The 25056-nt window shown below is 49.0% G+C and overlaps 10 protein-coding genes across 10 annotated transcripts; 3 read left to right on the top strand and 7 right to left on the bottom strand.

Annotated features, from left to right (window-relative positions):
* Nucleotides 1-247: 247 nt before the first annotated feature.
* Nucleotides 248-976, bottom strand: N7519_003397 (peptide-methionine (R)-S-oxide reductase; the record flags this gene model as incomplete). Its single annotated transcript, XM_057290175.1, has 3 exons — nucleotides 248-425; nucleotides 499-628; nucleotides 703-976. The coding sequence occupies 3 exons, from the start codon at nucleotides 974-976 to the stop codon at nucleotides 248-250; spliced, it is 582 nt and encodes a 193-aa protein (XP_057151377.1).
* Nucleotides 977-1460: 484 nt separating this feature from the next.
* Nucleotides 1461-3159, bottom strand: N7519_003396 (uncharacterized protein; the record flags this gene model as incomplete). Its single annotated transcript, XM_057290174.1, has 2 exons — nucleotides 1461-3014; nucleotides 3118-3159. 2 exons carry the CDS (start codon nucleotides 3157-3159, stop codon nucleotides 1461-1463), a joined length of 1596 nt encoding a protein of 531 aa, XP_057151376.1.
* Nucleotides 3160-4246: 1087 nt separating this feature from the next.
* N7519_003395 (ankyrin repeat domain-containing protein) lies at nucleotides 4247-4648 on the bottom strand (the record flags this gene model as incomplete). The annotated part of the gene is made up of 1 exon (XM_057290173.1): nucleotides 4247-4648. One exon carries the CDS (start codon nucleotides 4646-4648, stop codon nucleotides 4247-4249), a length of 402 nt encoding a protein of 133 aa, XP_057151375.1.
* Nucleotides 4649-6938: 2290 nt separating this feature from the next.
* N7519_003394 (putative telomere silencing protein Zds1) lies at nucleotides 6939-9815 on the bottom strand (the record flags this gene model as incomplete). Its single annotated transcript, XM_057290172.1, has 4 exons — nucleotides 6939-7154; nucleotides 7213-9403; nucleotides 9502-9611; nucleotides 9810-9815. 4 exons carry the CDS (start codon nucleotides 9813-9815, stop codon nucleotides 6939-6941), a joined length of 2523 nt encoding a protein of 840 aa, XP_057151374.1.
* Nucleotides 9816-11270: 1455 nt separating this feature from the next.
* N7519_003393 (SYLF and SH3 domain-containing protein) lies at nucleotides 11271-12695 on the bottom strand (the record flags this gene model as incomplete). Its single annotated transcript, XM_057290171.1, has 4 exons — nucleotides 11271-11292; nucleotides 11345-12405; nucleotides 12467-12570; nucleotides 12653-12695. 4 exons carry the CDS (start codon nucleotides 12693-12695, stop codon nucleotides 11271-11273), a joined length of 1230 nt encoding a protein of 409 aa, XP_057151373.1.
* Nucleotides 12696-13343: 648 nt separating this feature from the next.
* gem1 (ERMES complex Ca(2+)-binding regulatory GTPase GEM1) lies at nucleotides 13344-15299 on the top strand (the record flags this gene model as incomplete). The annotated part of the gene is made up of 2 exons (XM_057290170.1): nucleotides 13344-13353; nucleotides 13411-15299. 2 exons carry the CDS (start codon nucleotides 13344-13346, stop codon nucleotides 15297-15299), a joined length of 1899 nt encoding a protein of 632 aa, XP_057151372.1.
* A 700-nt stretch (nucleotides 15300-15999) lies between these two features.
* Nucleotides 16000-17938, top strand: N7519_003391 (WD40 repeat domain-containing protein; the record flags this gene model as incomplete). Its single annotated transcript, XM_057290169.1, has 5 exons — nucleotides 16000-16147; nucleotides 16235-17171; nucleotides 17226-17706; nucleotides 17762-17837; nucleotides 17889-17938. Coding segments are annotated over 5 exons (1692 nt in total), but the record flags the coding sequence as incomplete, so codon positions are not given.
* A 278-nt stretch (nucleotides 17939-18216) lies between these two features.
* N7519_003390 (Farnesyl pyrophosphate synthase) lies at nucleotides 18217-19473 on the top strand (the record flags this gene model as incomplete). The annotated part of the gene is made up of 5 exons (XM_057290168.1): nucleotides 18217-18322; nucleotides 18393-18455; nucleotides 18511-18672; nucleotides 18727-19148; nucleotides 19243-19473. 5 exons carry the CDS (start codon nucleotides 18217-18219, stop codon nucleotides 19471-19473), a joined length of 984 nt encoding a protein of 327 aa, XP_057151370.1.
* A 336-nt stretch (nucleotides 19474-19809) lies between these two features.
* On the bottom strand, nucleotides 19810-21266 carry N7519_003389 (GPI anchored serine-threonine rich family protein; the record flags this gene model as incomplete). Its single annotated transcript, XM_057290167.1, has 6 exons — nucleotides 19810-20227; nucleotides 20471-20559; nucleotides 20745-20811; nucleotides 20868-21008; nucleotides 21086-21164; nucleotides 21218-21266. 6 exons carry the CDS (start codon nucleotides 21264-21266, stop codon nucleotides 19810-19812), a joined length of 843 nt encoding a protein of 280 aa, XP_057151369.1.
* A 1666-nt stretch (nucleotides 21267-22932) lies between these two features.
* N7519_003388 (uncharacterized protein) lies at nucleotides 22933-24685 on the bottom strand (the record flags this gene model as incomplete). Its single annotated transcript, XM_057290166.1, has 3 exons — nucleotides 22933-23493; nucleotides 23561-23935; nucleotides 23993-24685. 3 exons carry the CDS (start codon nucleotides 24683-24685, stop codon nucleotides 22933-22935), a joined length of 1629 nt encoding a protein of 542 aa, XP_057151368.1.
* Between the last annotated feature and the right edge of the window lie 371 nt (nucleotides 24686-25056).

Below are 25056 nucleotides of genomic sequence, written 5' to 3'. Positions count from 1 at the left end.
AGTCACGCAGTTTGATGTAGAGTAGCATGAGGTCATTATCCAATAACGGTAGATATTGAAAAGATTACAAATTTGTACATTGTATGGTTTACTTTGGTTTTCGTTGAAGGATTTCTTCAAAGTTAAGATTTACAAAATAGGGTTGGTCCACTCAAACGACGCCTCTCTCTCCGTATCATGCATGTCGGCCTTTCTGCAGCCTTAGTCCCCGCAAAACAAATGGATAATGGAATGTCAACGGAAACCCTCAGACTTTCGCCTGGGGATTCTTAGCAGCGCTAGCATCTTCTGTAAAGCGCAGACTGACACTATTCACACAATGACGCTCATCCGTGGGAGTCGGATACCCCTCACCCTCGAATACATGGCCGAGGTGACCTCCACAGTTGCTGCATACGATCTCTGTCCGCTTCATGCCAAACGTGCTATCAACATGTCTCAGTCACAGCACCAGGGATGGAATCAAAGTATGCTGGCCAGCCACAGCCAGATTTGAACTTGTGGTCGGCAGTATAAAGCGGCGCATCGCAACCAGCGCAATTGTAGACGCCTTTGGACGGATAGTGGGAATCGTATTCACCGGTGCCAGCACGCTCAGTACCCTTTTCGCGGAGAATGCGGAATTGCTCTGTAGCCATTCTTGTAAGCTCACATCGATCATATATTGCCTAGGAGTTCCAAAACCCCCCGTGGTGTACAAACCTGGGCTCAAAACAGCTCTCCACTCGTCTTCGCTTCTCTGGTCCGGAGGCGACATGGCGTCGGCCGGTTTGACAGGGCTATGATTAGAGCTGAAGAAGGCGCCGAAAAAGGGAATTGTTGGTGCAGCTAGAAGAGCCTTGCTGCTTGTCTTCGAATGGGGAGGCTTGCGCGTCGAGGACAAAAACCGGGAGAAGCAAAATGTCGGTGCAGGGCGGAGAGGGATGGTTTGGTGTTTGAGGGGCGAAAGAAGATTGCGAGATAGTTGGGATCGCATAGAGACAGAGTCGATAGGAAAGTGACAAAAATATAATAGTGATCGGTAATTGAAGCAGAGACGAGAGTGGGGTGAGGCTAATCCCATAGGGGCTCGCTGCCCAGGTGAATCAGAGCCTTTACGTCATCATGCGGGGAGACCCCCGGGGCTTCGGGGACTCTTTAAGGCCTAGACTGACATCGCCAAATTTATAGCCTGAACAGATGTACTCCTACATAGAGAGTACTCCAAGATTGTTTGTCTTTGAAGAAAATGTCATATTCAAAACAGGAAAACACTAGCAGTGCAAGGGTATCTTAACAGAAATCTAACACAAAGAATAAGAAAAGAAAAAAAGAAAAAGAAAAAGAAAAAAAAAAGGAAATTGAAAGCACAACAGAAAGAAAGATAGAAAGAAAGGAACACAAACGAAAGGAAAGTCAACGGCGGTTCACGCCGGTGACCAGCATGGAGCCCCTGTTGAGCTCCACACGCCAGCCCTCCTTCAACAGCATATTCCACACGGCGGGTCCAATATGTGACTTGCGGTCGAGGGAGTGGTGACCAACACCGCACACAATATTGAACCCGCCGTGGGAGTTCCGTCCCCGCCACGAACGTACTTCTGGTCACCCAATCCGTCCCACCACGCCTGCACACGCTCGCGAGCAATTCTGACGGCATTGGCAACCGTCACACCATGCAAGTCCAGGTCATATTGCGACGACTGGCGGGCCACCAGCCGGTCAGAAGCCGTTGCCAGATGACGCAGGGCAAGCTGACGTTGCTCGTTTCCGACGTCCCTGTAATAGGCAGAGGCGCCGCCGTACAGGGGGTTCGAGCGGGCGCGGCGGGCGGACTGGGATGCTTGGGCAAGGGCAGCGGATCGGGCTGCGAAGTGAGAGTGGGCAGCGGCAGCAGCTTCATTGAAATCTATGAAGTCCGAGGCAGACTCTGTCTGCGGCGTTGGCGCCACATTCTCCTCCTCGTTGTCGTCGAGGGCGACCGGTGACGAGACGAAACTGATGATATTTGAAACTGAAGTGAGATCAGGGCGACGGGCCAAAGTCTCAGCCAGTTCATCTGCAGCTGGGATCTCATTGTTTGCAATTCGAATCAAACCGACGAGAGTGGTGGGACTGATGCCGGGGTACTTGTGGCTGAGCTCCCCCACTTGCGTGACGAGTACAGGATCGTCTTCAATCTCACGGATGTGCTTGGGTGCATGGGCCTGTGCCAAGACTCTAATCGTCGCACAGAGTGACATGGAGTTTTCATGATAAGCCGATGCAATTTTCTCTCTCTGCAACGCGCAGGCCCGCGAGGAAAGGAAGTCAATATCCTTCTTCCCTGCCTCCCATTTATTGGTAGTGGTATTCATGGCCTGAGAGGCCAGGTCAACTCGACGATTTTGCTGTTTTTTCTTCTTTCGGGATTTCTTGCCGCCGCCATTCTGGTTCTCCTTGGCCTGGAAGCCATCAATTGATTTGGGAATGGAAGATTGGCTGTCTTGAGAAACCTCGCTGGGGGTTTCTTGGGGGATTTCTCTCGCAATTTGTGTCTCTTCGATAAAAGCAAGATTGAGTAAGACATCCATCGAGCGACTGAGGTTGTCATGGCAATCTTCTAGGATGCGCTCGGCTTCCAGGCGAGTAATGCTTGGGAACATGCTAATCAAGTTCTGTGCCTTATCAGCGGTTGTCATACCCAGAAAGGTGTATGCAAGCTTAGAGCCTTTGAGTCTCTCGGCATTGTGACTGGCACTAATGGTGTCGCCATTATCCTGTTCGGGATTTTCAAGCGATGGCCAGCTTGTAAGATCCGAAGGTGCGGCGTCAGACGATTCACCGACCAAAGAGCCTGAGGGCTCAGAGTTTCGGAGGTTTGTTGTGCCTGTGGGGTCAAATGGTAGGTCTTCTTGTTCAACGGCAGATGCGTTCAACACATCCAGGGTCTCGCGCAACTGTTCGACCTGAGAGGGGATTGCCAGGTCAAAGTCTGATGCGATTGCAACAAACAACGCAGGGTCAATTGGCGGACAGTAGGTGCTTTCAAGCTCCTAAATAAGGAAAAAAAGAAAAACATCAGAACAGAGCATGGCAAGCAGGTGGTATAGCAACAAGCTATGCCTAAACTGTGTGAATCAGTGGGACGCGACGTACCTTGAAGACTTCATCGCCACAGTCCCCCATGGCTGTAATCATGGAATTAATTGCCTCTATATTGAAAGTACTTGTTTCATTCCCTGTGAAGGACTGCGAGTTTGGATAATTGCAAGGGACGCTAAGGGAGGGTGACAAAGGTGAAAAGTGGCTTTTTTTTGGTGATCTTGATAGCTCCGCGATAAGATAGGGAGAGAGATCGATGCGGGTAATGATGGGGGAACCAATCACAGAGCCATACTGCAATCACGTGCTTACATACATTGGTGGGGTAACCAGGGTAAGAAGTGGCACGTGTACAATGGTCACGTGCTAGGCGAGGGTTTTCAAATGGTATCAGGACAAACTGATCCCATATTAAGGAGGATTTGAGTGAGGTCACTTTTTAGCAATATTGAGACTACTAGCAAGTACCCACGTAATTGTAAGCACTATTTCCATCCAATCGGCTGGATTTCACACTTACACCTATATCTGTCTCTGTAAGCTACAGCAGTATCCACAGCTTCTACTTGTGCATTCGTTGTCATGTAACTAGTTATGTAAAGGTTACGTCATATGGCCTGAGGATTAGGCACCCAAGGTGACTGCACCTATTTGCTATCTAGTAGTAGATAGATCCTTTCTCCCTCCAGTCCATGCTTGTCTATGGGAATCAAAGGTTAAATTGGTCTTTCTCCATCAGGATGTCTTTCAGTAACAATCCCTAGGGAAGGGATTTAACGGAGTAGTGATATGTGAAGCGCAAAATATACCTGATACAGGTTATTTAACATCGTCGTGATATAGATGGACAAAGATCCTGAGGAGTGCCATAGTATACATGCTGTAGATGTGGCAACAAACGTGTTTTGCTACGCAATATCACAAGTACTTCCTTCCGAAACTTCGATTAAAATATGAATGTAGAAAAAGAAAAAGAAACCGTCGAACTCCAAAATAGATAGACTGTTGGATTCAGTAGGCCCACCACTAGGGACAAATTTAAGAATGCGTAACACATTGGCATTGAAGGAATGATACAGATAATCCTCCCACACAGCATCGAAGCCCTCCAGCTAGGAAGCAAGCGTGTCTTTTTCCAAAGCTATTGATCAACCAACCCTTCGTAGAATAATCGTGAAAGTAGCTAAACCAGTCGGAATCCGTTTTCCGCAACAACCTCCTGCAGGGACGCAGTTTTGAAATGGCGCCCAGGAGCATCTGTGAACTGCAAGGTATCCTGTGTGTTGTTCCCCGTGGAAAATTGCCGGAGGAAATTGCACACGGCTGAGTGGCCGTATCTTCGGGCCCAGTCAGCAGCAGTTTGGCCCGAAGGATCTTTCGTTTCGATTGATGCACCGCGCTGGACCAAGAATTCCACAGTATCCAATAGCCCTTTGGCAGCGGCATAATGAAGCGGGGTCCCTATGCCACTATACATATGAAAGTAATATTCATCACCACATTTCTGATACATGCTGTCATTCAGCGGATGGTGATTGTCTAAAAGATACTGGAGGACCTCTAAGCGATCATCCAATTCACGCATTGCCGCATAATGTATCACTTGACCATGTTGTAGGGATGCACCATGTCCGAGAAGAAGCTCGATAATTGCAAAGGGTGCTTTCTCAAAAGCGACGGATAGTGGTGTTCGATCAGTGTATTTATAACATCGGCGATTAGGATCCGCTCCATGGGCGAGGAACCACTCTGTTAACTGATAATCGTGGAAGGAAAATCTATGATAGAAAAGATCTATTAGCCAGCCGCCAGGTCCCTTATTAAGCCAAATAGACTTACGCTAGAGCTACGGGAGTGTCCGAGTTAATCGATGCGTTAATGTCCCATCCGTGTTTAAGGAATACATCTGAAGTTTGGTATGACGTGTTCATCGTGGCTTTTAAAATGAGCTGCGAATTCAAAGCCACATTATTGTTGAGGAGGCATCCGACTAGTTGTGGTGAATCTTTCTCTACTGCCTCACGAAGTAGGGGAACTGTTTTTTGTTTACGCCACTAGTGGTGTGTGGGACTTAAACAAAGCACAAATTCTCCCTGCTAGTAGAGTCTCGCATCTCAATAAGGAAATAGTAACAAATTTAGTATGTCCCTGCCGTCCGAGAGCCACTTCCGTGACGAATATAGACGCTCAAAATAGTAACTCTATATATTCGACGAGAGCTGGCACTAAGTTCACGAAACCAACTTGTACAGTACAATAACGATACATAGTTAGGCCGAACGAAGTAAGAAGATGTTGCAGTAAGGGTTATGTTTCATATTTTCAACTCTAGTTTAGCTTGCTTCTTGAACGATTCGTCATTCTCGTATTCTACCATGCACCCAGATATCTGGGGTAAGCCTGGCGTTTCTGATAACTCCCGAGGTCACCTGCGGGTAGTTTAGTGGCACACCTGTCTAAAGATTATTTCTAACTTTTGGCGCATCATAATACTGATCTTGACATGGCCATGATAGTTGGGCAGGTATTCAGGGGTACCTGAGCACATAGTACGGGTAACCTGTAAGGTTGCGCGGGCCGAAGCCGCAGGTGCGGCCGTCGCGACATCCATGGATACACCAAGCAATGGAAGGAACATCGAAACCTAAACAAGACGCCAATTTCAGTCTGCTAGGTAGTGCCAGTGAGTAAGGCTTGATGCGCGGAGGAAATTCAACCAGTGTTCTGGTACGTCGCATGCAGTTTGTCATACCGAGTCTAAGGAAATGCAATACAGATTTGCTTCGAGGCACTCGCGAGGAAGCTGCATTGACCCTTCTATGGGTATTCATTCTACTATTTGGTTTTCGTCTATTGATATAAATCCTTTGGTTACCATTGGAATTTGGAACTAGATTGCCTGCAAAGCAAACCCCAAAATGCAGGTGTTGGAGCCTGCCTTCCACTGGGTATGTTGATGGGGCTGGCCGACGTGGTTCCCAAGGCCTCACCAATGTAGAAGTACATATATAAGACATAATAGTGGTTGACTGCTAATGATTTCCTATTTAATAACTCGCAGATGATTATATAGACAATTATCAGGATAACTGCTGTGAGCGCTGGTTCCCAACATTGTGAGCCAAATGGATCTAGTTATTGAAAATCCCTCACCATCCAGAATAAAAGTTGCGTAAGCCACGGATTTCAAGCTTGTTGTGTATATAAATCCAAGTGTCAAAGTAGTCTCGATAGTATACCTACATCGGTGTGGACTATTTGGAACAAGCTTCGAAGTTCACCAAGATGGGTAATCGACACGACACATCAACGAGTTCATGATTCATTCGTGTGGGAATGTTATGCGTCGAAAAAGATAATGAAATACAAACAAGGTATAGTATCGTACTGTACCAAGGAGAACAGAAAAAGGAAAACCCCAGACGCTATGCGAAGAGATAAATCAGGGCTTGTGCCCAAACACGACACTCGGCCCACGCCCACGCGTGGGCCGAATATACTGCACTCTTTAGTGCCATGTTGATCATGATACCAAAGAAAACAAAAAAGAAAAAAGGAAAACAAGAAGGCGCAGGAATCAAACAAAGAGGGAACCCCCCTGTCAAAGCCGCATTTCATCTTCCCTGGTGCTAGATGCCAATGAGTGCGTAATAATACGAGCCCCCCTTGAGAATTGGTACACGGGAATTATGAAGAAACATTTGAAAGGATATGGGTAATGCATGAAAATGGGAGAACGCGGCTTGAATGTACATGTTCTAGGGATATCCTGAACTGACAAAAAGCATGGGTATTTCCGTGTGCTGCTAAAAACGAGAAAGCAGAAGTGTGGGAAGAGAGATAGAAAGGAAACGAGTGAGGATGCCAGCCCCTGTTCACCACATATCATCATCGTCGTCATCATCGAGTTGGACGTCGTCGCCAAAGGACGAGTGTCCGTACTGGTGGCCTGGGCCATAAGCCTGGCCATTTTCATAGCCCTGCTTGTCGCCCCTTGAATGGCTACCATAGCGATCATGTGGATCGTCATCATAGTCGTACATGGAAGTGTCGTCATAGGCACTTTCTCCGTAGTGTTGTTGCTCCTGAGACTGTGCGAGTGCGTTAGTAATCTTGCGCTCCCCCAGGACAAGGGACAAATTCGCTTACCTCCTGGTATCGTTGATATTGCGAATACTCATCTGGCTGGTCCCTTGACTTGGATGATCTCTGGGATGATCCAGATGAAACAACTGGCATCTGCGGGTGCATCTGCTGTACCTTGGCCAGGTATGAGTACATGAAGTTGCTCAGCAAGACTTGAGAGTACAGAGCTCGCCGGGGATTCGCAAGCTTGATATGCGCCATCCGGTAAATAGCTCGCTCCTCCAAAATTGAGAAGCGAGTCCATGGATAATCGACATCGGCGCGGAGTACTCTTATTGGGGGCTCAGGAGAAAGGTTTCGCGACGAATGTTTTCGGTGGTGGCCATCACCACTGTGCTTCTTTCGCCCACCGCCGAAAATAGAAGAGAAAATGCCATCCTTTTCTTTCTTTGATTCTCCCGATGCTCTCCTCACGCTATCTTTGCGTCGTTCTTCCTCGAGCTTCGGATCAAGGCGGTCCAAGACAAGACTTTCGCGTCCCCGCGGAGTGCTCTCGATAGAGGATTGCAAAACGTCTAGGCGTGTGTTGTCATGGGTTTTGTCGACTACCTTTGATTTGGTCTTTTTCGAGTCACTATCCTTGTCCTTCTTCTTGTCTTTTTCCTCGCTGCCCAACAACCAGTGCCAACTAGACTTGCGGCTACCATCAGAGTCCTTCTTGTCTTTCGATTTCTTGCTCTCGGATTTCCGCTCCTCAGGCTTGCGTTCTTCTGAGACGGTAGGGATGAATGAAAGACTATCGGTGCGGGTGCTGTTGCCAGGTATCATCTGAGGGTTATTGGCAAAGTCATTGAGCGAAGATGCGGGTTCGTGGGGAGGTTGGCGAGGATTCTTGGGACGTTTTGGTGCGGGGTCAGGCGAAGGCGTGGGTTTCAACGCCGGTGTAGTTGCCGCAGCACGATCCGATGACAGCCTACTTTGTGAAGGCGGACTTGGTATGCGGTTGGATTCAGTGGCGGGAGGCGTTTCAATTATGGCAGGGATCTTCTGGTCGCCCGGAGCTATGTTCAAAGTAGATCGACCATTCGAGCTGATACGAGAATGCCATTTCCGTGTATTGGTCTGATCTCCTGAATCGGATCGATCCAGAGCGACATCCGGTTGCCCACCAGCGGTGGACAAGTCTTCCTGCTCGGCCTCGGGCTGATCGATAATCGGAGCGAATGTCGAACTCGCGGCTGAACTTGCGGCATAAGCTGAGGGAAGCGATGAGGCAGAGGAGGCTCGAGCCGCTCGTGTCGTTTTGGGAGAAGGATCGGTCGACACACCGGTTTGCCCCGGGATTGCGGGGTCTTGAGGTGGTAGAACAGCCGGAGGCCTTGCGTCACTCCCGGCAGATTCAGATGCCCCCCGTCCAACTCGTTTAGAGTAGGGCAACTTCTCGCCCTTTTTCAAACTGCCCGCTTTCTTATATTGTGTTCTGGTTGACCGGCGTAGGCTGTTTCCCAGAGGTGTGGGTGGTAGGATCGGCCTGTCCTCATTTCCTGCGATGCCGATATTCTGCATACCGCGCACGAGTGATCCTTTGTCCACCGGTTGCGAATCATCCACCAAGCTTTCCAATTGTTGCAAGTTGGGACTCATCATGCCATCTCGCTTACTTGATTGAGAGCGTTGATGTTCCAACCGATCCGCACCATCTGTATAACCCGACGAATTATCGATTTGTCTAGATAACATGGAGCGTTTGCGCTGAAGACCACCTCCCGACCCTTGGCGTTCGGAACCTAAAGTCGAATAATCGCCGGATCTGCGCTTGATATGGTCGGCCTTGCTGTCGAGAAACGACTTGAATTCTTTTGGGGCCAGTTCGGGATGCAGTCGCGCAGGAACCCAGAATAGCCGAGAGGCGTCATCTTCGTCGGCCGAGGGCGAGGGGGGTGGTGCGAATCCTGGGAGGTCAGGATCACCGGCGGCAGCCACATCCATCGACATGCGCCGAATCGCGGCGAGATTGTGCAGTTCCTGAGCGACGGCAGCAGGGTTTGACTCGTAGTCGATATCGTTGAGAGGAAAAGAGGAGGTGGCAGTGTCCGAGGGTAATCGAGTACCATCGGCATTCCCCGGATCACTTTCTCGGTCAAAAGACCGATTTGCGACAAGCGGTGGCCGTTGTTCCCCATTTGTCTGTATCGTTTGCACATCCGACGAGGATTGATGCAGTGGGGAGGGGGAGAAAGAGAGGACTCGGATCCTGCGGCGGCGCGCGGAATCGTTGTTATTGACTCGCCAAGGGGGGATGTTATATAGCTCAGGCGTCTCGGATCGTTACGATCGTAGTCATCGTCGTACATGTGCCCGATGGCCTCCGTCACATGGTGGCTTGGGTCGCTAATCGATAAATGGGCGGCGTGACCTCTCCGTGTCGCATGCCCGCCAGCCTCGTGGGCACTCGTGGAAGCCTGCGCGGGTACAAAATATCATTAGAATCAAGAATTCGCCAGTTCGAAGTCGAGGTCCAATTCTCGGGGTTCCATGGGAAGGGGTCCAATTCCACAAGAATGTGGTTGTGGTTGTGCCTGAGGGGTCCGAGGTTGAGGGGTCTCGACGAAAAAGTCACGCCCACATGAACCAGAGCAGGGACCGGGAAAGCGACGCACCTGCATGGGAAGCCAGTTGTACAGGGACCAAAAGACGTCAAAGACGGAGCCCGAAGGAAGCTTAAGAGGAGGGGGCAGTGTCAACCACGTTGGATAGCGAGGAGAAACGGGTCATCGAAGCGGGGAAAGAGGAATGGAGACAAAGAACCGGTAGCAGCGTGCTAGACATTCAGATACCGAGTCCGAATGAGGGTTCATGGGTGGAGGAGTTTTGGGAGAAGGAAAGAGAAGAAGGGAGTTTAGCGGGCGGAGAGAAGATGAGGTGAGTGAGAGTACATAACCTCCACAGCACCTGACTACCTGAAACTCCTGAAATTCTATTATATTAAGAGTTTCTATCTAGTTTCCTTTTCCTCTTTTCCTCTTTTTCTTTATCTTCTTGGATTTAGGGCTTTTAGATCTTCTAGATCTTGATTCATTGAGTACTGTTGGCTCCACTTACATTAAAACGGGGGATGGTGGACGATCGATTGATCTGCATACAATCGCACATGTTCTCTTTTTCTTTCCCTTTCTCTCTCTACTAATACACTGTATGTTGTACTTTTTCAGTGATACATTCTTTTGGTTTGGATTCTAACATCGGACTCCAAAGAAAGTAGGTACTACCTCCTTTTCAGAGCTGACTTGCAATATATTTTTTGGAACCGTGACACTGCATCTATGTACCTCGAGGGCTGAGAAGATCACCTCGTACTCCTTACATTCATCTTTGTCAGAAGCTGAAAGGCCTGAATAGACATGGGAAAGGTCTGAAACACATAAGAATTTCGGATTTGCCATCGCAAAGCCGCTTGGCATATTCTTGTCTATAATATCCTTATATGGATGGACTAGAAGGGGTCGGACCTGAGATTCCATAGAACGCCGTGTGACTTTATTCAATCTTCCCCGGCCGAAGGCAATCGCTGGATATGCCATGTAAGTGTTCGCATGAGTCAATGACATGACAAGGTCTAGCCCAGAATGTGAGATGCGTGAGTACGTAGAATCATTATGTTGGAACTATATAAAACTCAAAATGTCAGGGTCAAATGGAGCTGAAAAATGTATTCAACCTAAGAGACTAAGAACAGACTTACGAGAAGTAGATGGAATAAACTCTGGGGGAAATCACAATCAGATGGGAAATGCTCTGCGTAAAACCGAAAAGATCCAAGATGACAGTAACCCCAAGCCCGCCCCCCCCCGCACGAAGTAGAAGAAGAAGGAAAAAGGAAAAAAAAAAAAGGCATGAGAACATGAGAACGAGAAACTCCACGCTGAAGAATGTGAATGACACCAACAACTTTAACGTAAATAAAAGAAAGAATGGAAGAGACAAGCATTTGACGAATCCGTATACACCAGGATATATGTAGGGCAAGAGTTGGGGGACGTATGTTCATCAAGTCCCGGAGAAATGTGCATCAAGAGTTCATCACAGTTTGCCAGATGGACCAGCATTGGAATCGTATCGACCTAAGAGGCCTCAACATAGTTGCTGCGAGTAAATTAGCCGCCAATTCTAGAAAGTGGAAGGAATAAGTTCTTACCTGGGGAAGATGCCCACGCGATCACCAATGCGACCAGTCCACCAGTCTTCCGCCTTGTCTGTCCGCTTCATTATGGTAATAATTTCACCCTTTTTGAATCCAAGGTCACCCTCCTGATCCGCATCGAATGTGAAAAGGGCAACGGCCTGGTCTGATCGCAACTGGGCTGCACCAGTCTTTTGTTGGAAGACTGGCTTAGGGGCGGTTGGACGGGTAGGTCTGCGATCCGAATAGACATAGTCCTCCTCGAATGGCGCAGTGTTGCTCCGGTTGCGCCCATAGCTATCAAATGCATCACCGGCAGGGGACCGGGTTGTCGCGGAACGACCAAGGCCCGAGGCAGGTTGATCATAAACATCATCAGCCCAGGTATTCGCGCGGCGGGGCTTGTCGCGGTAGTCATAATCATAATCATTGGTGTTGGATCGAGCACGATGGGTACCTTGACCGTAGGCATCGCCCTTGCGTCCCTCCCAGACCACATCGTCATGGCTGTCGTCATAGACAGGAATGTCATTGTACATGGAGTCACCATAGGCCCGCGCATTGCCTTGGAATGCACGGGAGTTCAGCACGCGCATCAGAGCGTCGGCGGCCGGCGGGGCGCGAATGCTGCCCGTGAGGAGTTGGTTGGCGGTGACTCGACTGCGGTACAATTTCTCGTTCGCATCCTTGCGTTCGACCAGCATACTGCCTTCCAAACTGACACCGGCGAAGAGACCCTTGGTTTTCGAGCAGGAGAAGACGGCCGCAACGCCCTTGGTACTGGCTGCGCCAGCCGCCTCGGCATTTCGGCCAATCGGTCCAGCAGCGAGCGATACATTGCCACCCAGCGTCAGTGTTCCCACTTGGGAGAATGTGCGAACAGCAGCGGCATCATTGAGAATGAAAACAAAGTCGGTCAACTCAAACCCGATCTGTCCTCCAATTCCGGCACCTGCAGTCGCAATGGCTGATGGAGCCGACCAGGACCCATCGCCAAGACGAGCGACAACGATACCGGAGCCAAATCGACCGGAGCCTAGGAAACCGGCCTTGAGAACTGTGAGAACTGCGAGACCCTAAGGAAAATAGGTCCGTTAGCCATGGATCTTCGCAACCGGAGAATAATGAGTGTCTTACCTTTGCGTTGGCCAAAATCTCTGGGGGAATGACCTTGTCGGGGCCGAATGATTGCCTAGGATCAACGAACGAAGTCAAGATCTTTGCAGCCTTCTTGCACTCGCCTGTTAAGAGAGAATCCACTGTCAGCCGGATATGCCGCACACGACTGCGGGGAAGTGGGCTTTGGAGATGAATGAAACCTACTGCTCATAGACGCGGGCAGCGGATTGTGAATCCCGAAACCCATCTTGTATGATTATCGAGGTAGACAAACGAAAACTGGGGAGGGAGAAATGGGGGGAAATAAGGAGCTGTTGATGTCTACGGGTTTCGAGGGTAACGGTTAGTCAGTGTGGGCCTGATGACGGCGAATGCGGGACGCCGGTTCGTGGGAGGCTCAAGATGTACCTCGCAGCACTCCAAGACTGCAATCGAATACTAGGTACAGTGCAATGTTGGAGATACTTTCAAGAAGTTAGATAGTCAATTGGAGATCAAATCTCCTCAAGGATTGCTAGCCCTTGATATCTCACGTATCTGGGCAATCATGGGGTCTCTTGGCTCCGTGTTTAATAGTGGCTGAGCGAGACGAAGGTTGCTTGGCAGATTGGGAGTTTCTTAACAATGGATTAAAAAGGAAAAAGATAACGAGAATAAAGAGATTATAACCAAATCAATAGTCTCCTGATGTGTAGAGGAACATGCGTATAGCCATAGTATAGCATACATACTTGCAGATGTCTCAGCCCTGGAGGTGCCAAGACCTGTTATCGCATCGCGATTGTCTCATCCGGAATCAACCTTGGGAACCTCGGAACTTGTCCACCTCCATACACTTCGTGAGTGCAAGGTCATGGTGAGATTATGATCAATATCTGACTCGCTAGACGCGAAAATGGCATCAGGTATGTTATCTATGTGTCCCACCCCCAGAAAAACCGCTGACAGGCCAATTCGTCCAGTTCGCATCTGCGTTTGCGGCGACGAGGGCACTGGCAAGTCCAGTCTCATCACCTCGCTCGTCAAAGGTGTGTTTGTTACGAACAAAATCCAACCAGTCCTCCCCAAAATTACCATCCCTCCTACCCTCGGGACCCCTGAAAATGTCACCACCACGACCGTCGTCGACACCTCGGCCCTTCCCCAGGAACGGAACAATCTCGCGCGAGAGATACGGAAGTGCAACGTGATTCTCCTCGTATATTCCGACCACTACAGCTATGAACGGGTAGCTCTGTTCTGGTTGCCATACTTCCGCTCGTTGGGCGTCAATGTCCCGGTAGTCCTTTGTGCCAACAAGTCCGACCTGGCGACTGGTCATAGTGAGACGCGAGTGGTTGAGGAGGAGATGCTTCCTTTGATGGCAGAGTTTAAGGAAATTGACTCTTGTATACGTACGAGTGCCCGGGAGCACCGTAATGTTAACGAAGCCTTCTTCGTTTGCCAAAAGGCTGTCACGCACCCGATCGCGCCACTGTTCGATTCCAAGGAGGCGGCTTTGAAGCCCGCTGCGGTGGCAGCTTTACAAAGGATATTCTATCTCTGTGACAAAGATCGCGATGGGTATCTATCAGATAAGGAGCTCAAGGATTTCCAAATCCGGTGCTTTTCCAAACCGTTGAACGAAGCGGATCTCAATCACATCAAAGACACCATTCAAAAAGCCTATCCGGACTCAGTTACGGAGTCAGGCATTGACTGCAAAGGGTTCATTCATCTGAACAAATTGTATTCGGAGAAAGGGCGACATGAAACAGTCTGGATCATCTTGCGGGCGTTCCAGTACACGGATAATCTCTCCCTGCAAGAGAAATTCCTACACCCGAAGTTCGAAGTACCGCCGTACGCTTCTGCCGAACTATCACCCGAAGGCTATCGATTCTTTGTGAATCTCTTTCTTCTATCTGATAAGGATAATGACGGGGGATTGAATGAAGCCGAACTTGCATCCTTGTTTGCCCCTACCCCGGGCTTGCCTGCGTCATGGGTGGACAGTTCGTTCCCATCATCCACAGTCCGCAATGAGGCAGGGCATGTAACACTGCAAGGATGGCTTGCTCAGTGGAGTATGACTACTTTCCTGTCTCCCAAAACTACCCTCGAATACTTGGCATACCTGGGCTTTGAGCCCTCTGACCAAAGCGATCAATCTATTACTGCCGCGTTGAAGGTTACACGCCCACGAAGAAAACGTCGCCGCCCGGGCCGTGTTGGACGAAATGTTGTCCAATGCCATGTTCTGGGAGCCCCTGGATCTGGAAAATCGGCCCTGCTCGATGCACTTCTTTCCCGCGGATTTAGCACTACCTACCACCCTACCATCCAACCACGCACCGCAGTGAACACGGTGGAGCTTCCGGGAGGGAAACAGTGCTACCTGATTTTGGATGAACTTGGGGAGCTGGAGCCCGCTTTGCTGGAGAACCAGTCCAAACTGCTGGATCAGTGCGACGTGATTGCGTACACATACGATTCCTCGGATCCGGACTCATTTTCGTACATCCCTGCATTGTTGGCGAAATATCCTCACCTGGAGGAGCTCCCGAGTGTGTTCATTGCCCTTAAGGCCGATTTAGATCGGACGACGCAGCGAGCCGAGCACCAACCTCATGAATACACGGCTATGCTGAACATGCCTAGTCCGCCGCTCCATGTGAGTGTAACGTGGAGTTCCATCCAGGAGGTGTTTGTCCATATTGCCGAGGCTGCCATGGAGCCCAGCACCGCTTTCCCGCGCAGTGAAGAGGATGTGGAGGGTAAATGGATGTCGTGGGGAATTGCCCTTGGAGCGGTGGTTTGTGCAGGTGCTGCCGCAGTGATGATATGGCGACGAGTTGGGAGCGGCAATTAAGGTCTTCTTCATGTTCTGTACCATACCCCAGTTAATTTAATGTGCAAATAAATGTAAAATGATCTCAATACATCTACGGAATTATCTCAATCGAGTACGATACTTAGTCAGGCACATCGGCTCAGCCGGAGTTAAGCCGGGTCCCCGCCAGGCACGCGGTTTGTTCTCCGCTCGAACGTTACCCCGGACATCATTTCCCTTGCTGATCCTCTCCTCGCGTCTCGACTTGTTCGAATCCAACCTCTAACCTCCAAACCTCGAACCCTGATATCGTTATATACATCATATCAAGTACATACATATATACATCTGTGCTTATCGGGCTTATTGCGCACCTCTACTCGCTGTCGCCCCCGACCATATTCTGCAACCTGTCCATCACCATTTCCAGCACATAAGAGCTTGGGGGTATCGGTATATAACCTTGGAAGACTGGAAGAGGAAAGATTGCATAAAGTACAGCAAAGTTTGCGCATTTGCCTTATCGGGATCCAAGGTTGCGCTGTTGGTCACACCAGATCTCAGCCCGAGTTCAAATTGCGCCTGTACGAGTGACGACTAATCATGTTGTAAGCACACACTTTCTCTGCTTTCCCACTTACTCTTTTTAATATGAGCCTTGTGTTCTCATCACCAACGTAATTTGAGAGAATTGCATTGCTCTCAGGTACCAGATAATCACTTCATTTGCTGACACAAGCAGCAGCGTCCTCCCCCCCCCCCTCCGCGCTATACCATCCCTGTCGCCTATGCGGCGGGGGCGGCGAATGGTATGGCAGTCCCTGTTGTGGAAACGAATAATACTATTACCCACCCGGAGAATGGGTGTCCATTGCAAGTTGGCGAGGGTATGTGTGCGCAGCGATCGCTGATGTCCCTATATATATCGATTGCTTCAAGATCTCCGAGATAGCTTACGTTTTATATTGCGACAGGAACGTACATCCTCCAGGATGATCTTCTCCTCGCAACACCGCCTCCCCACCCATCCGAAGCTCCTATCATAAACCCGAACCCTCTTGCGACGCTACCCACACCCCCGACCACCGGCGTAAAGCTATCTCTTGTTACCCTTGACGCTCGAAAGAAGCCTCCGACTTTCTTGAAGTCGGTTGTTACAGCTCCCCAATTCGGGGACGGAAACCCCGCACTTGCGGCACCACCTGTCGCAGCAAAGGACGCATCGAAGCGAAGGAAGCCCAAGAACAACATCATCAAGAGCAGTTCTTCATTCGTGTCCCGAGTCATCACACACGAGACATCTGCCAAGCGATTGGGGGATCGTGACTGGAACGGTGTTTTTGCCTTTGCGAATATCAACCGAGCATTCCAATGGCTCGACCTTAGTTCGCCTACAAAGGAGGAGCATCTTACGAAGGTGCTTTTCACCAAGGCGCACATGCTCTGTCACGATATAAACGAAGTCACCAAGACATCATCGCATTTGGACATTGTGATGGGATCTTCTGCAGGCGACATTATTTGGTATGAGCCCATGTCGCAGAAGTACGCTCGGATCAACAAAAATGGCGTGATTAACTCCTCCCCCGTCACTCACATAAAATGGCTTCCTGGGTCTGAGAACCTGTTCATAGCATCCCATGCGAACGGTGTGCTGGTCGTGTACGACAAGGAGAAGGAGGATGCCCTTTTCACTCCCGAGGCGAACGGCCATTCCGAACAAGAGGTCGGACGATTACCATTGGAAATCCTCAAGTCTGTGAACTCCAAAAACCAGAAGACCAACCCGGTCTCATTTTGGAAAATGGCGAACCAGAAAATTTCAAGCTTCTCCTTTTCGCCGGATCAAAGGCATCTGGCCGTGGTTCTTGAAGATGGGTCGTTGCGGCTCATGGATTACTTGAAAGAGGAGTAAGTTAGGCCTATGTTGAGAGAACCGAACAATTCCCATCTAACAATTTCTAGGGTCCTGGATATATTCCGCAGCTACTATGGGGGCCTGATCTGTGTCTGCTGGTCGCCGGATGGCAAATACATCGTAACCGGAGGCCAGGATGACTTGCTGACGATTTGGTCTTTCCCCGAGCGCAAGGTTGTCGCCAGATGCCAAGGACACAACTCCTGGGTTTCGTGTGTAGCATTCGACCCCTGGCGTTGTGACCAGAAGACATACCGGTTCGGCAGCGTCGGCGACGACTGCCGCCTCCTCTTGTGGGATTTCAGCGTTGGCATGCTCCATCGCCCTCGGGCACATCAAGCTTCAACTCGAAATCGATCTAGCATTGTAGTGCCAAATTCGCAAACTGCCAACCGCCACCGTGCAGACAGCGGTGACAACCGTATGCGCTCAGACTCTAATGGAACCGCTAAGTCCAGCGAAGATATCGAACAGATGAGTCACCCCGTGGAACCGAGGTCTCGAACAGCTCTTTTGCCCCCGATCATGGTAAGCATTGATTCATGCCCAGATTTACAGCTTCAGAAAACTAACTGCTCCGTAGTCCAAAATCGTTGGCGAAGATCCCACCTGCTGGCTTGGCTTCCAGAAAGATTGCATCATGACTTCCTCCCTTGAAGGTGTGTATAACGAGGTTTTCGAGACCGAATAATACTAACATTTTGACACAGGCCATATCCGCACTTGGCATCGACCCAGCGACAGCGTCGTCAAGTCATGATGCTCCATTTGAGGGCTTACCGTATACTTTTCTGGTACAGGATGACTCGAAACTCCGTACTTGATGTACCAGGTAATCAAAATCGATTCAGCAATATTGGAAGCCCTGGAGGTTACCAATCGGGGCGGTCAGTTTTCAGCGTGGCTATTTTTTTCTTCTTTTAACACCTATGATATCTTTTCATGTCAATATTACTTTACCAATCTATACATATTTTCCCGATAATGTCTGACACTCGATGCGTGTTCTTGATTCTGATAATGACCTTTAGTTAAAGAATGTTTACACCCGAACGAAACTACACACATACGGGAACCCGCGCCTCGCCTGTTATAGCTGTGCGATTTGGACTTACCTCTGATGAGACTTGGTTGATGCCATCTCGTAGAGCAGGAGGGACCCGACGGTGTTGCTGACATGCTGGGCTAGGTCGGCCCCTTTACGTGAAATGTAGCCGACGCTAGTGATGATTCCAGGGTTTATGATGCTGCCAACGGCGGCATTCTGTGTGACGACGGTGAATGAGAGTTGACTGGAAGCCTGTGGGCGCGGACTAGTCTGACTGGTTCCAGTTGCCGACAATGCCCGTGAGGGAGTTCATCACGATAAAGACCAGGTCGCCCCGGAAAAACTCGTTCAGCGGGATGCTGCCGTCGTCTTTAGCTGCGAATGTGGCTTGCATGTCTTTTATCGTCCTCGACACCGGCCATCTCCTACTACCCCGCCCCTTGACCGTGATCGAAATTCGTCATCTAAGTATTCTCGCTTGGCTGACCAAGTTCTTTCAGGCCGCGTACTTGATCTGGGACGATATCATGGATGCATCCAGTACCGCCGGGACGGTGTCGGGCTCAGTGCCGTTAACGATGCGTGTCTCATCAAGTCGTCCATCATGGTGCTCCTGCGCCAGTATTTCGGGGATCATCCGGACTACGGTCAGCTGGTGGAGCTATTTCACGAGGCTGCGTTACGAACGGAGCTGGGCCAACTCGCTGATATGACGACTAGCAATAAATGCAGTCTTGCTGAGATGACAATGGAGCGGTATGAATTCACAGCGGAGAATAAGGCTGCATTCTATAGCTTCTATCTCCCCGTCGCGCTGGCCCTGCGGTACCTCCAGTGCGCGACTGGGCAGAATATGGAAATTGCGCGGGAAGTTCTGCTTGGCATGGGATGGTATTTCCAAGTCCAGGACGATTACCTTGATGTGTTCGGGAATCGAAGGCTACGGGAAAGGTTGGAACGGACATTCGAGACAACAAATCCTCGTGGATAGCCCTGACGGCCTTTGAGCTCTCTAGCTCCGAGCAGAAGGCTATGCTCAGCCTCTGCTACGGAAGGCCGGACATTGGGAAAGAAGCCAGGGCGAAGGATGTCTTTTGTCAGGTAGATATGAGGGCGCATTCATGGACTTTGAGATGACTGAGTTGGACAATCTTGAGAAGCGGATCGACCAAATTGGAGGAGAGCATGGGCCTGTGAAGGATATTGTCAGGTCAGTCCTGGAGAAGATTTCGCGGCGGAATAAGTGAGCATAATTTCATTGCCTGAATGCATTTATAGTCCCAAAAATATAAAAGATATAGCATTATCGCATTTCTCATTAATGTAAGGGGCATATCATAAGTCCATAGACCAAACCATCAACATCAACATCGTCAAACACAATAAATCATCACTAGTCAAATAACCCCACTTCCACAATGGCTTCAACAGATAGTAGACTTTATCGAAAGGAACTACCACAGATACCCGAAACTATCTCCAACTCATATATCCAATGTCCAACTGGACAGTTGCCGAGAGCCGAATCACGAATGACCGATATCGGGATTCAAAGGACCAGAGCCAACAGACCGAGGAGAACACTACCAGCAGGGGGCATGAGGATGGCAGCAGCGTTTGTAGTTGTACTGGCAGACTCCGTGGCACTGGAGGTTGTAGTTGAAGTCGACTTGCGAGTGGTGGTCGAAGTAGTGCTCAAATGGGTTGCGGTAGACATGCTGGTCGATGAAGTCATTGAAGCTGAGGTCAATTCTATGGATATAGTTAGTCTCTGTTTCCTTAATGTAGTGGGTGAAAAGCAAAATGCTGTCTCGGAAGCCAGCCTTTACTAACCAGGGGTAGTGGATATGTGGGTAGAAGGAGACATGGTAGAGGAAATAGTGCTTGATGTGAAAGTCGAGGTAGAAAGATGGGTGGATGTAGTAGGTGAGATAGAAGACGCGGTAATGGAAGAAGAAGTAATCGGGGTAGCAGAGGTGGATATAATAGAGGATGAAGTTGCTGTAATGAAAGATGAAGTTGAAGGGCTAGATATAGCAGATACTGAGAAGGAAGTTGCTAGTGTAGGTGTAGAAGAGACTGAGGAAGAACGAGGAGTGGTAAGCGTCATGGTAGAAGACAGGGTCGTAGTGTAAGAAGTTGTAGATGCCAGGGTTGAGGAAGTTAAAAGGGAATAAGAGGATCCTTCAGGTGTGGAGGTGGAGGCTGAAGCGAGAGAGGAGAAAATGGAAGAGGTAGACGCACTTGCAGACGAGCTTATAGAAGAAGATGTTGTAGGGGTAGAAATAGAAGATGAAGCAGTAGAATAATAGAACGAGGTAGGGGTAGACGCACTGATGGAGGAGTGAGTAGTCGAAGACAGGTAAGAGGAAGCAGTCGAGGAAGAAGGAATCGAAGAAGTGAGATCACTAGTCGACGCGGTGGAAGAAAGCAAGGCAGACGAAGTTTCAAGCGCAGAGCTGGTTTCCTTACCAGAGCTACTAGCACTAGCACTAGCAATATCACCAGGCTCAGTGACTTTGAATTGCTGAGACTGAGCCAGAATGCCACTGGTCGGAGAGAGGAAGTTGATCTGATATCCCTTTCTAGATTGATTATCAAGTCAGTAGCTCAAAAGGCAATGCAATCGAATTGGACCTACCCATCATCCACATCTGTGAAAGTCTTTGCGTTGACAGTGTAGGAGCCCTTAGAAGAGTCTATATCTTGTGCCACAATCGTTGTTGTCGGAGGGTAGACATTCTGATTGACCAGTTCGATGCTAAAGGTCTCTGGGTCGGTCCTATTGATATTTTGGATTTAGTTAGCAAATCGTCAGTTTTTCTAAATGTTGCTAAGCGTGTCAGACTAGTAACTTACGAGACAGCCTGCCACTTGATAGTAAGGGGCATATCGGGATCAATCTTCTCACCCATCCGTGGGGAGGTGACAGTGAGACCTAATTTAACGGTTATTAGACTTAGTCGTATTCCCCTGGACAAAGTGCCATACCTGCAGCTGTAGCAGCCAGAGCCACTAGAGAGATAATGTTAATCCGCATGTTGATTGACTTCGGTAATCAATATCAGGTGAAGTAATTCGAGGAGATAGTTGTCAACCTTCGAGGGTCGGGCCACGATATAATATTCCTGAGGTTGTAGGAAATCAAAGTCAGGGGCGATATAAGACGGGAACTTGATATTTTATAGTCCCTATGACAGTTGCAGGAGGCTGTATCTCTCACAGGGCCTTCTCAAATTTCAATGGCCATCTTTATTTTTGGGCCGATTGCCGTGGTGCCTTGATCCATCGCGCCTCGTGCTCCCAGATGTGTGTCGGAGTACAAAATAGTTAGGCGAGACCAAGTTCTCTAGTCCCCGTGATGTAAATTCACTACTGTGCTGTAGTCAAAAGGGATTCAGAGGAAGAACTGTTGATCCTGTAGCTTGCAACTTCATTTTCAGCCCAGATGGAAATTTTCCATCGACTCAATCCATGATGTACAACGTCTCCGATTTCGACCAGCCGCGCGTCATAGTTCCTGTGCGTATCGCAATGAAAAGATAGATTTTATGATACATTACCTGTTAATATACTCGGCGCAATCATAGTAATTGCCTAGGGCACGGGACCCCTAGGATGACTGCGGCCCGTTTAGACTCGATGCCGAATGCCAGAGGTTTATGAGATAACTAGCTCTTTTAAAGCGTTCTTTGTCTATAGTGCAACAATTCTGTGGCTATAAAAATACCCCAGAGCTTCCATTTGGATCAATTATCATATATCAATTAAGCTTATATGAAAATATATATTCTTCCACGGCTGGGGCCATGGACACACCGACAGCTTATTCGATCCAACTATTTTATGATCATTGGCTTTTATTACACTCCATAACTTATTAAATGTTGGACAATAACTCCGAAAGGTCTAAGCACACCGGAAGTATTGGTCCTTATGAGCATAAGTAGGACAAAAAGCCAAGGGAACAGGTGTTTCACATTTCAACCCAGCTCCCGGTCCACGAAAATAAGATAGAGATGGCAATTGACTTCCCATATTTTAGATTTACCAGTTAAAAGGCAATCTAGCCTCCAGAAAGGCTCTGAGATTTCAAAATGGTTGCCTAGGAGGTCTTGGAGTACATAGGGAGTTGCACGAAGCACACAAGGTCGGAACAGCACTCATTGGACAATTCCTAGGAAATATTAAAATAGTACGAATAATATCCAGGTCCCTTGTCGGGATAAATTCTTGTCTTGACTGTAACAAAGAGTCCCCGTTCGGTCTCAAGCATCTGTTTGTGTTCTCCGACACTTCCACCACTGTCGGGCCTGCGTTTGGCTTTGCAGTGCATCTTGTCTAACCTACTGATCTCAATAGGCTCTGTTTGGTTATATGGAGTCGAGAGTCGTCGTCAGCATTCTACCAAATCTCAAATATGACGTGGAATGTGCAATGTAATCTAAAAGGAAAACAGGGTACAGTTATGGTAGGTTAATCGTCTTACGAACAGACTGTGAATTATCAGGATTTCTATTGTACACAGTAGATGCAGGAAAAAGCCTGCATACAATGAACATCACAAAATTCGAAAGACCGTTCTGATCACCTGTCACTTGTAGGTAGCACGCAGAAATCCACCTTTTAGATACTTCAACCCATAGCGGGGAATTTTCATGCACGGTAAATGCGCTTTGCATCTGCACTCCAACCTAGCGGAGACATTAACGCTCGAGCACGCTGCGACCACCGTCAACGGTGATCCTATTCCGCACTCGAATGTGGGCATATGACGTTCCGAGCTGAACGACGCGATGAAAAGGAGGCTCATCTTGGGAGTCCGAGTCGGTCGTCGCAATCTGAGTGCTCTCTGCAGAGGACGGGCCATCAGGAGTATCTGGCCGACTGGAAGAGGTATCACTTGAAAGCTCCTTATCTTCCTGATCGTTGTGCTTTGCGATGTCCAACAGCGCTGTTGGACAAAATACCAATGCCTCCCCAGTCGGCAGACGAACAATTTTGCGAAAGATCGTCGACGAAGCCGTGTTGTTCGGACCAAGTCCCTCAATCCCAGCTCCCGCAATGTGTGACTTGATAGCCTTGAACCAAGCCGGCGATGAGAATCGATGGATAATAGTCACATTGCAAAGCTCAAGCAGTGCCGGTGCAAGAGTCGGCTCCTGTGTTGCTATCAACACTCGCGCGGCTAGATGTCGCTGCTGGCGGACAACAGACAGCAGTGTATCCGTCAGATCGGCGGCTTCCGGTGAAGTTGAAGTCATAAACTATAATCAAACAAAGTGTGAGCATAATAACATAGATGAGTCAAAAAAATCGGGGAAGTCCAGGAACCTTGTGCGCTTCATCAAGAGCAATGATGCGACCCGTATCATGGCGATTCTTCAAGAACAAGGAGACTGCGATGTTGAATAGCGCGCATGCATCTTCTTGGCCAACGAACGGGCAGCTCAAATCGATTATTGTCAAAGTGCCAGGAGGAAACTTCCAGACATTATCGGCATTGTGTTGCTTTGACTTATCTGTATTTGCACCAGGGACAGATCCAGGCTCAAAGAATGATTCGAGAACCTCCAAGCGCATGTTAAGAGGCATAAGCTGGCCTTTCAGGAATTGTTCACGTTGCAGAAGAAGTTTGAATGCGCTGTAGTTGAAGCCTGATTTCCCCTGGTTGGCTATAGCCATGTCCCGAAGGATCTTCATGACAACCTATGTGAATGGTTTATTAGGACATTGTCAGCCTAGATGACAGGAATGTTGACCTACCTCGATGTAAAGGGGCTGCTCCATCCTGTTACCGATTCCCATCAGGGTCTTCATCATACTAATGTTGAGATCCTTCTGGGGCAGATACAATGGCTCAACCTTGAGCATTTTGGAACCCCCTGCCAGTGTTATGTATGCCTGTTTCATGGCAAGGTAATTTGTCGGGGAGACCAAAACCCTGACAGGAATGCCTGAGGAGTGAAGATAGGCCGCCTCGCACAGCTGGGTGCTGGAAAAGGCTGTGAACTTGTCATAGTGAATAACCAGTCCAGCCAGAGGTGAAGATAGCTTCCCGGCAGGGGAGGATGAGATCAATGCATTTTCCAGCAGGCAGGACAGGGTATGACTCTTGCCACTTCCTTGACTGCCGCAGATGAATGCAGACCAAGGTGCTGACACGTTGGCGTACACAAGGTCGTCTTGTGCCGGTGGGTTGCTGTTAGGTCGATTGCGCAGACCGAGCAGTCCATACTGCGGGTACGTTGGGTCTCCGTCGAGAGTTTGCTGGCTATCCGGGCGGTCGGTATCCAAAGACTCACAAGCGGAGAGTGAGAATAGGGGTGCCGTTATGAGCTCCTCTTCCAAGCGGGTGATTTTGAATCCCGACGTTCTGGAGGCATCAGCGTCACCCTTCACAAGCTTCATATGCTCGCCAGTCTCCGATGTGTTCCCGGAAAGATACAGGGACGACATATTGTCAGGCTCTCACTCAAGAAAGGCTCTTGATGAGGCTAGCTGGGGACGTGAATTTTCAGCTGAGGGGTCTGATGGAAAACGAGAGATGATGAGGGTTGGGTAAAAATTGAGAAAGGGAGCAGGAAATAACTGGGGTTTGAGTCTAAGTTTGTAGTATGGACAAAGCATGAACAAACTGCACTATGGTCAGGTGTTCAGGCATCAGACAATGTAATGTCAAACATCCGTGATGTCTCTTCGCGGTAAGGATTTCTCTCCCAAAATAGGGCTTCCTCTATAGCTAGCACTACTATATCGCTTCAAACCCTAGTTCCGGCGTACTAGCCTATTATAGGGGACAATTTCCAAAAACATCCTCCAGGGCTGTC

This window comes from Penicillium mononematosum (assembly GCF_028829835.1).
Source record: "Penicillium mononematosum strain IBT 11891 chromosome Unknown utg000002l:1.0-8112719.0:1.0-8118358.0, whole genome shotgun sequence".
NCBI classification, from domain to species: Eukaryota; Fungi; Ascomycota; class Eurotiomycetes; order Eurotiales; family Aspergillaceae; genus Penicillium; species Penicillium mononematosum.
This window is presented reverse-complemented; position numbering and strand designations above follow the sequence as displayed.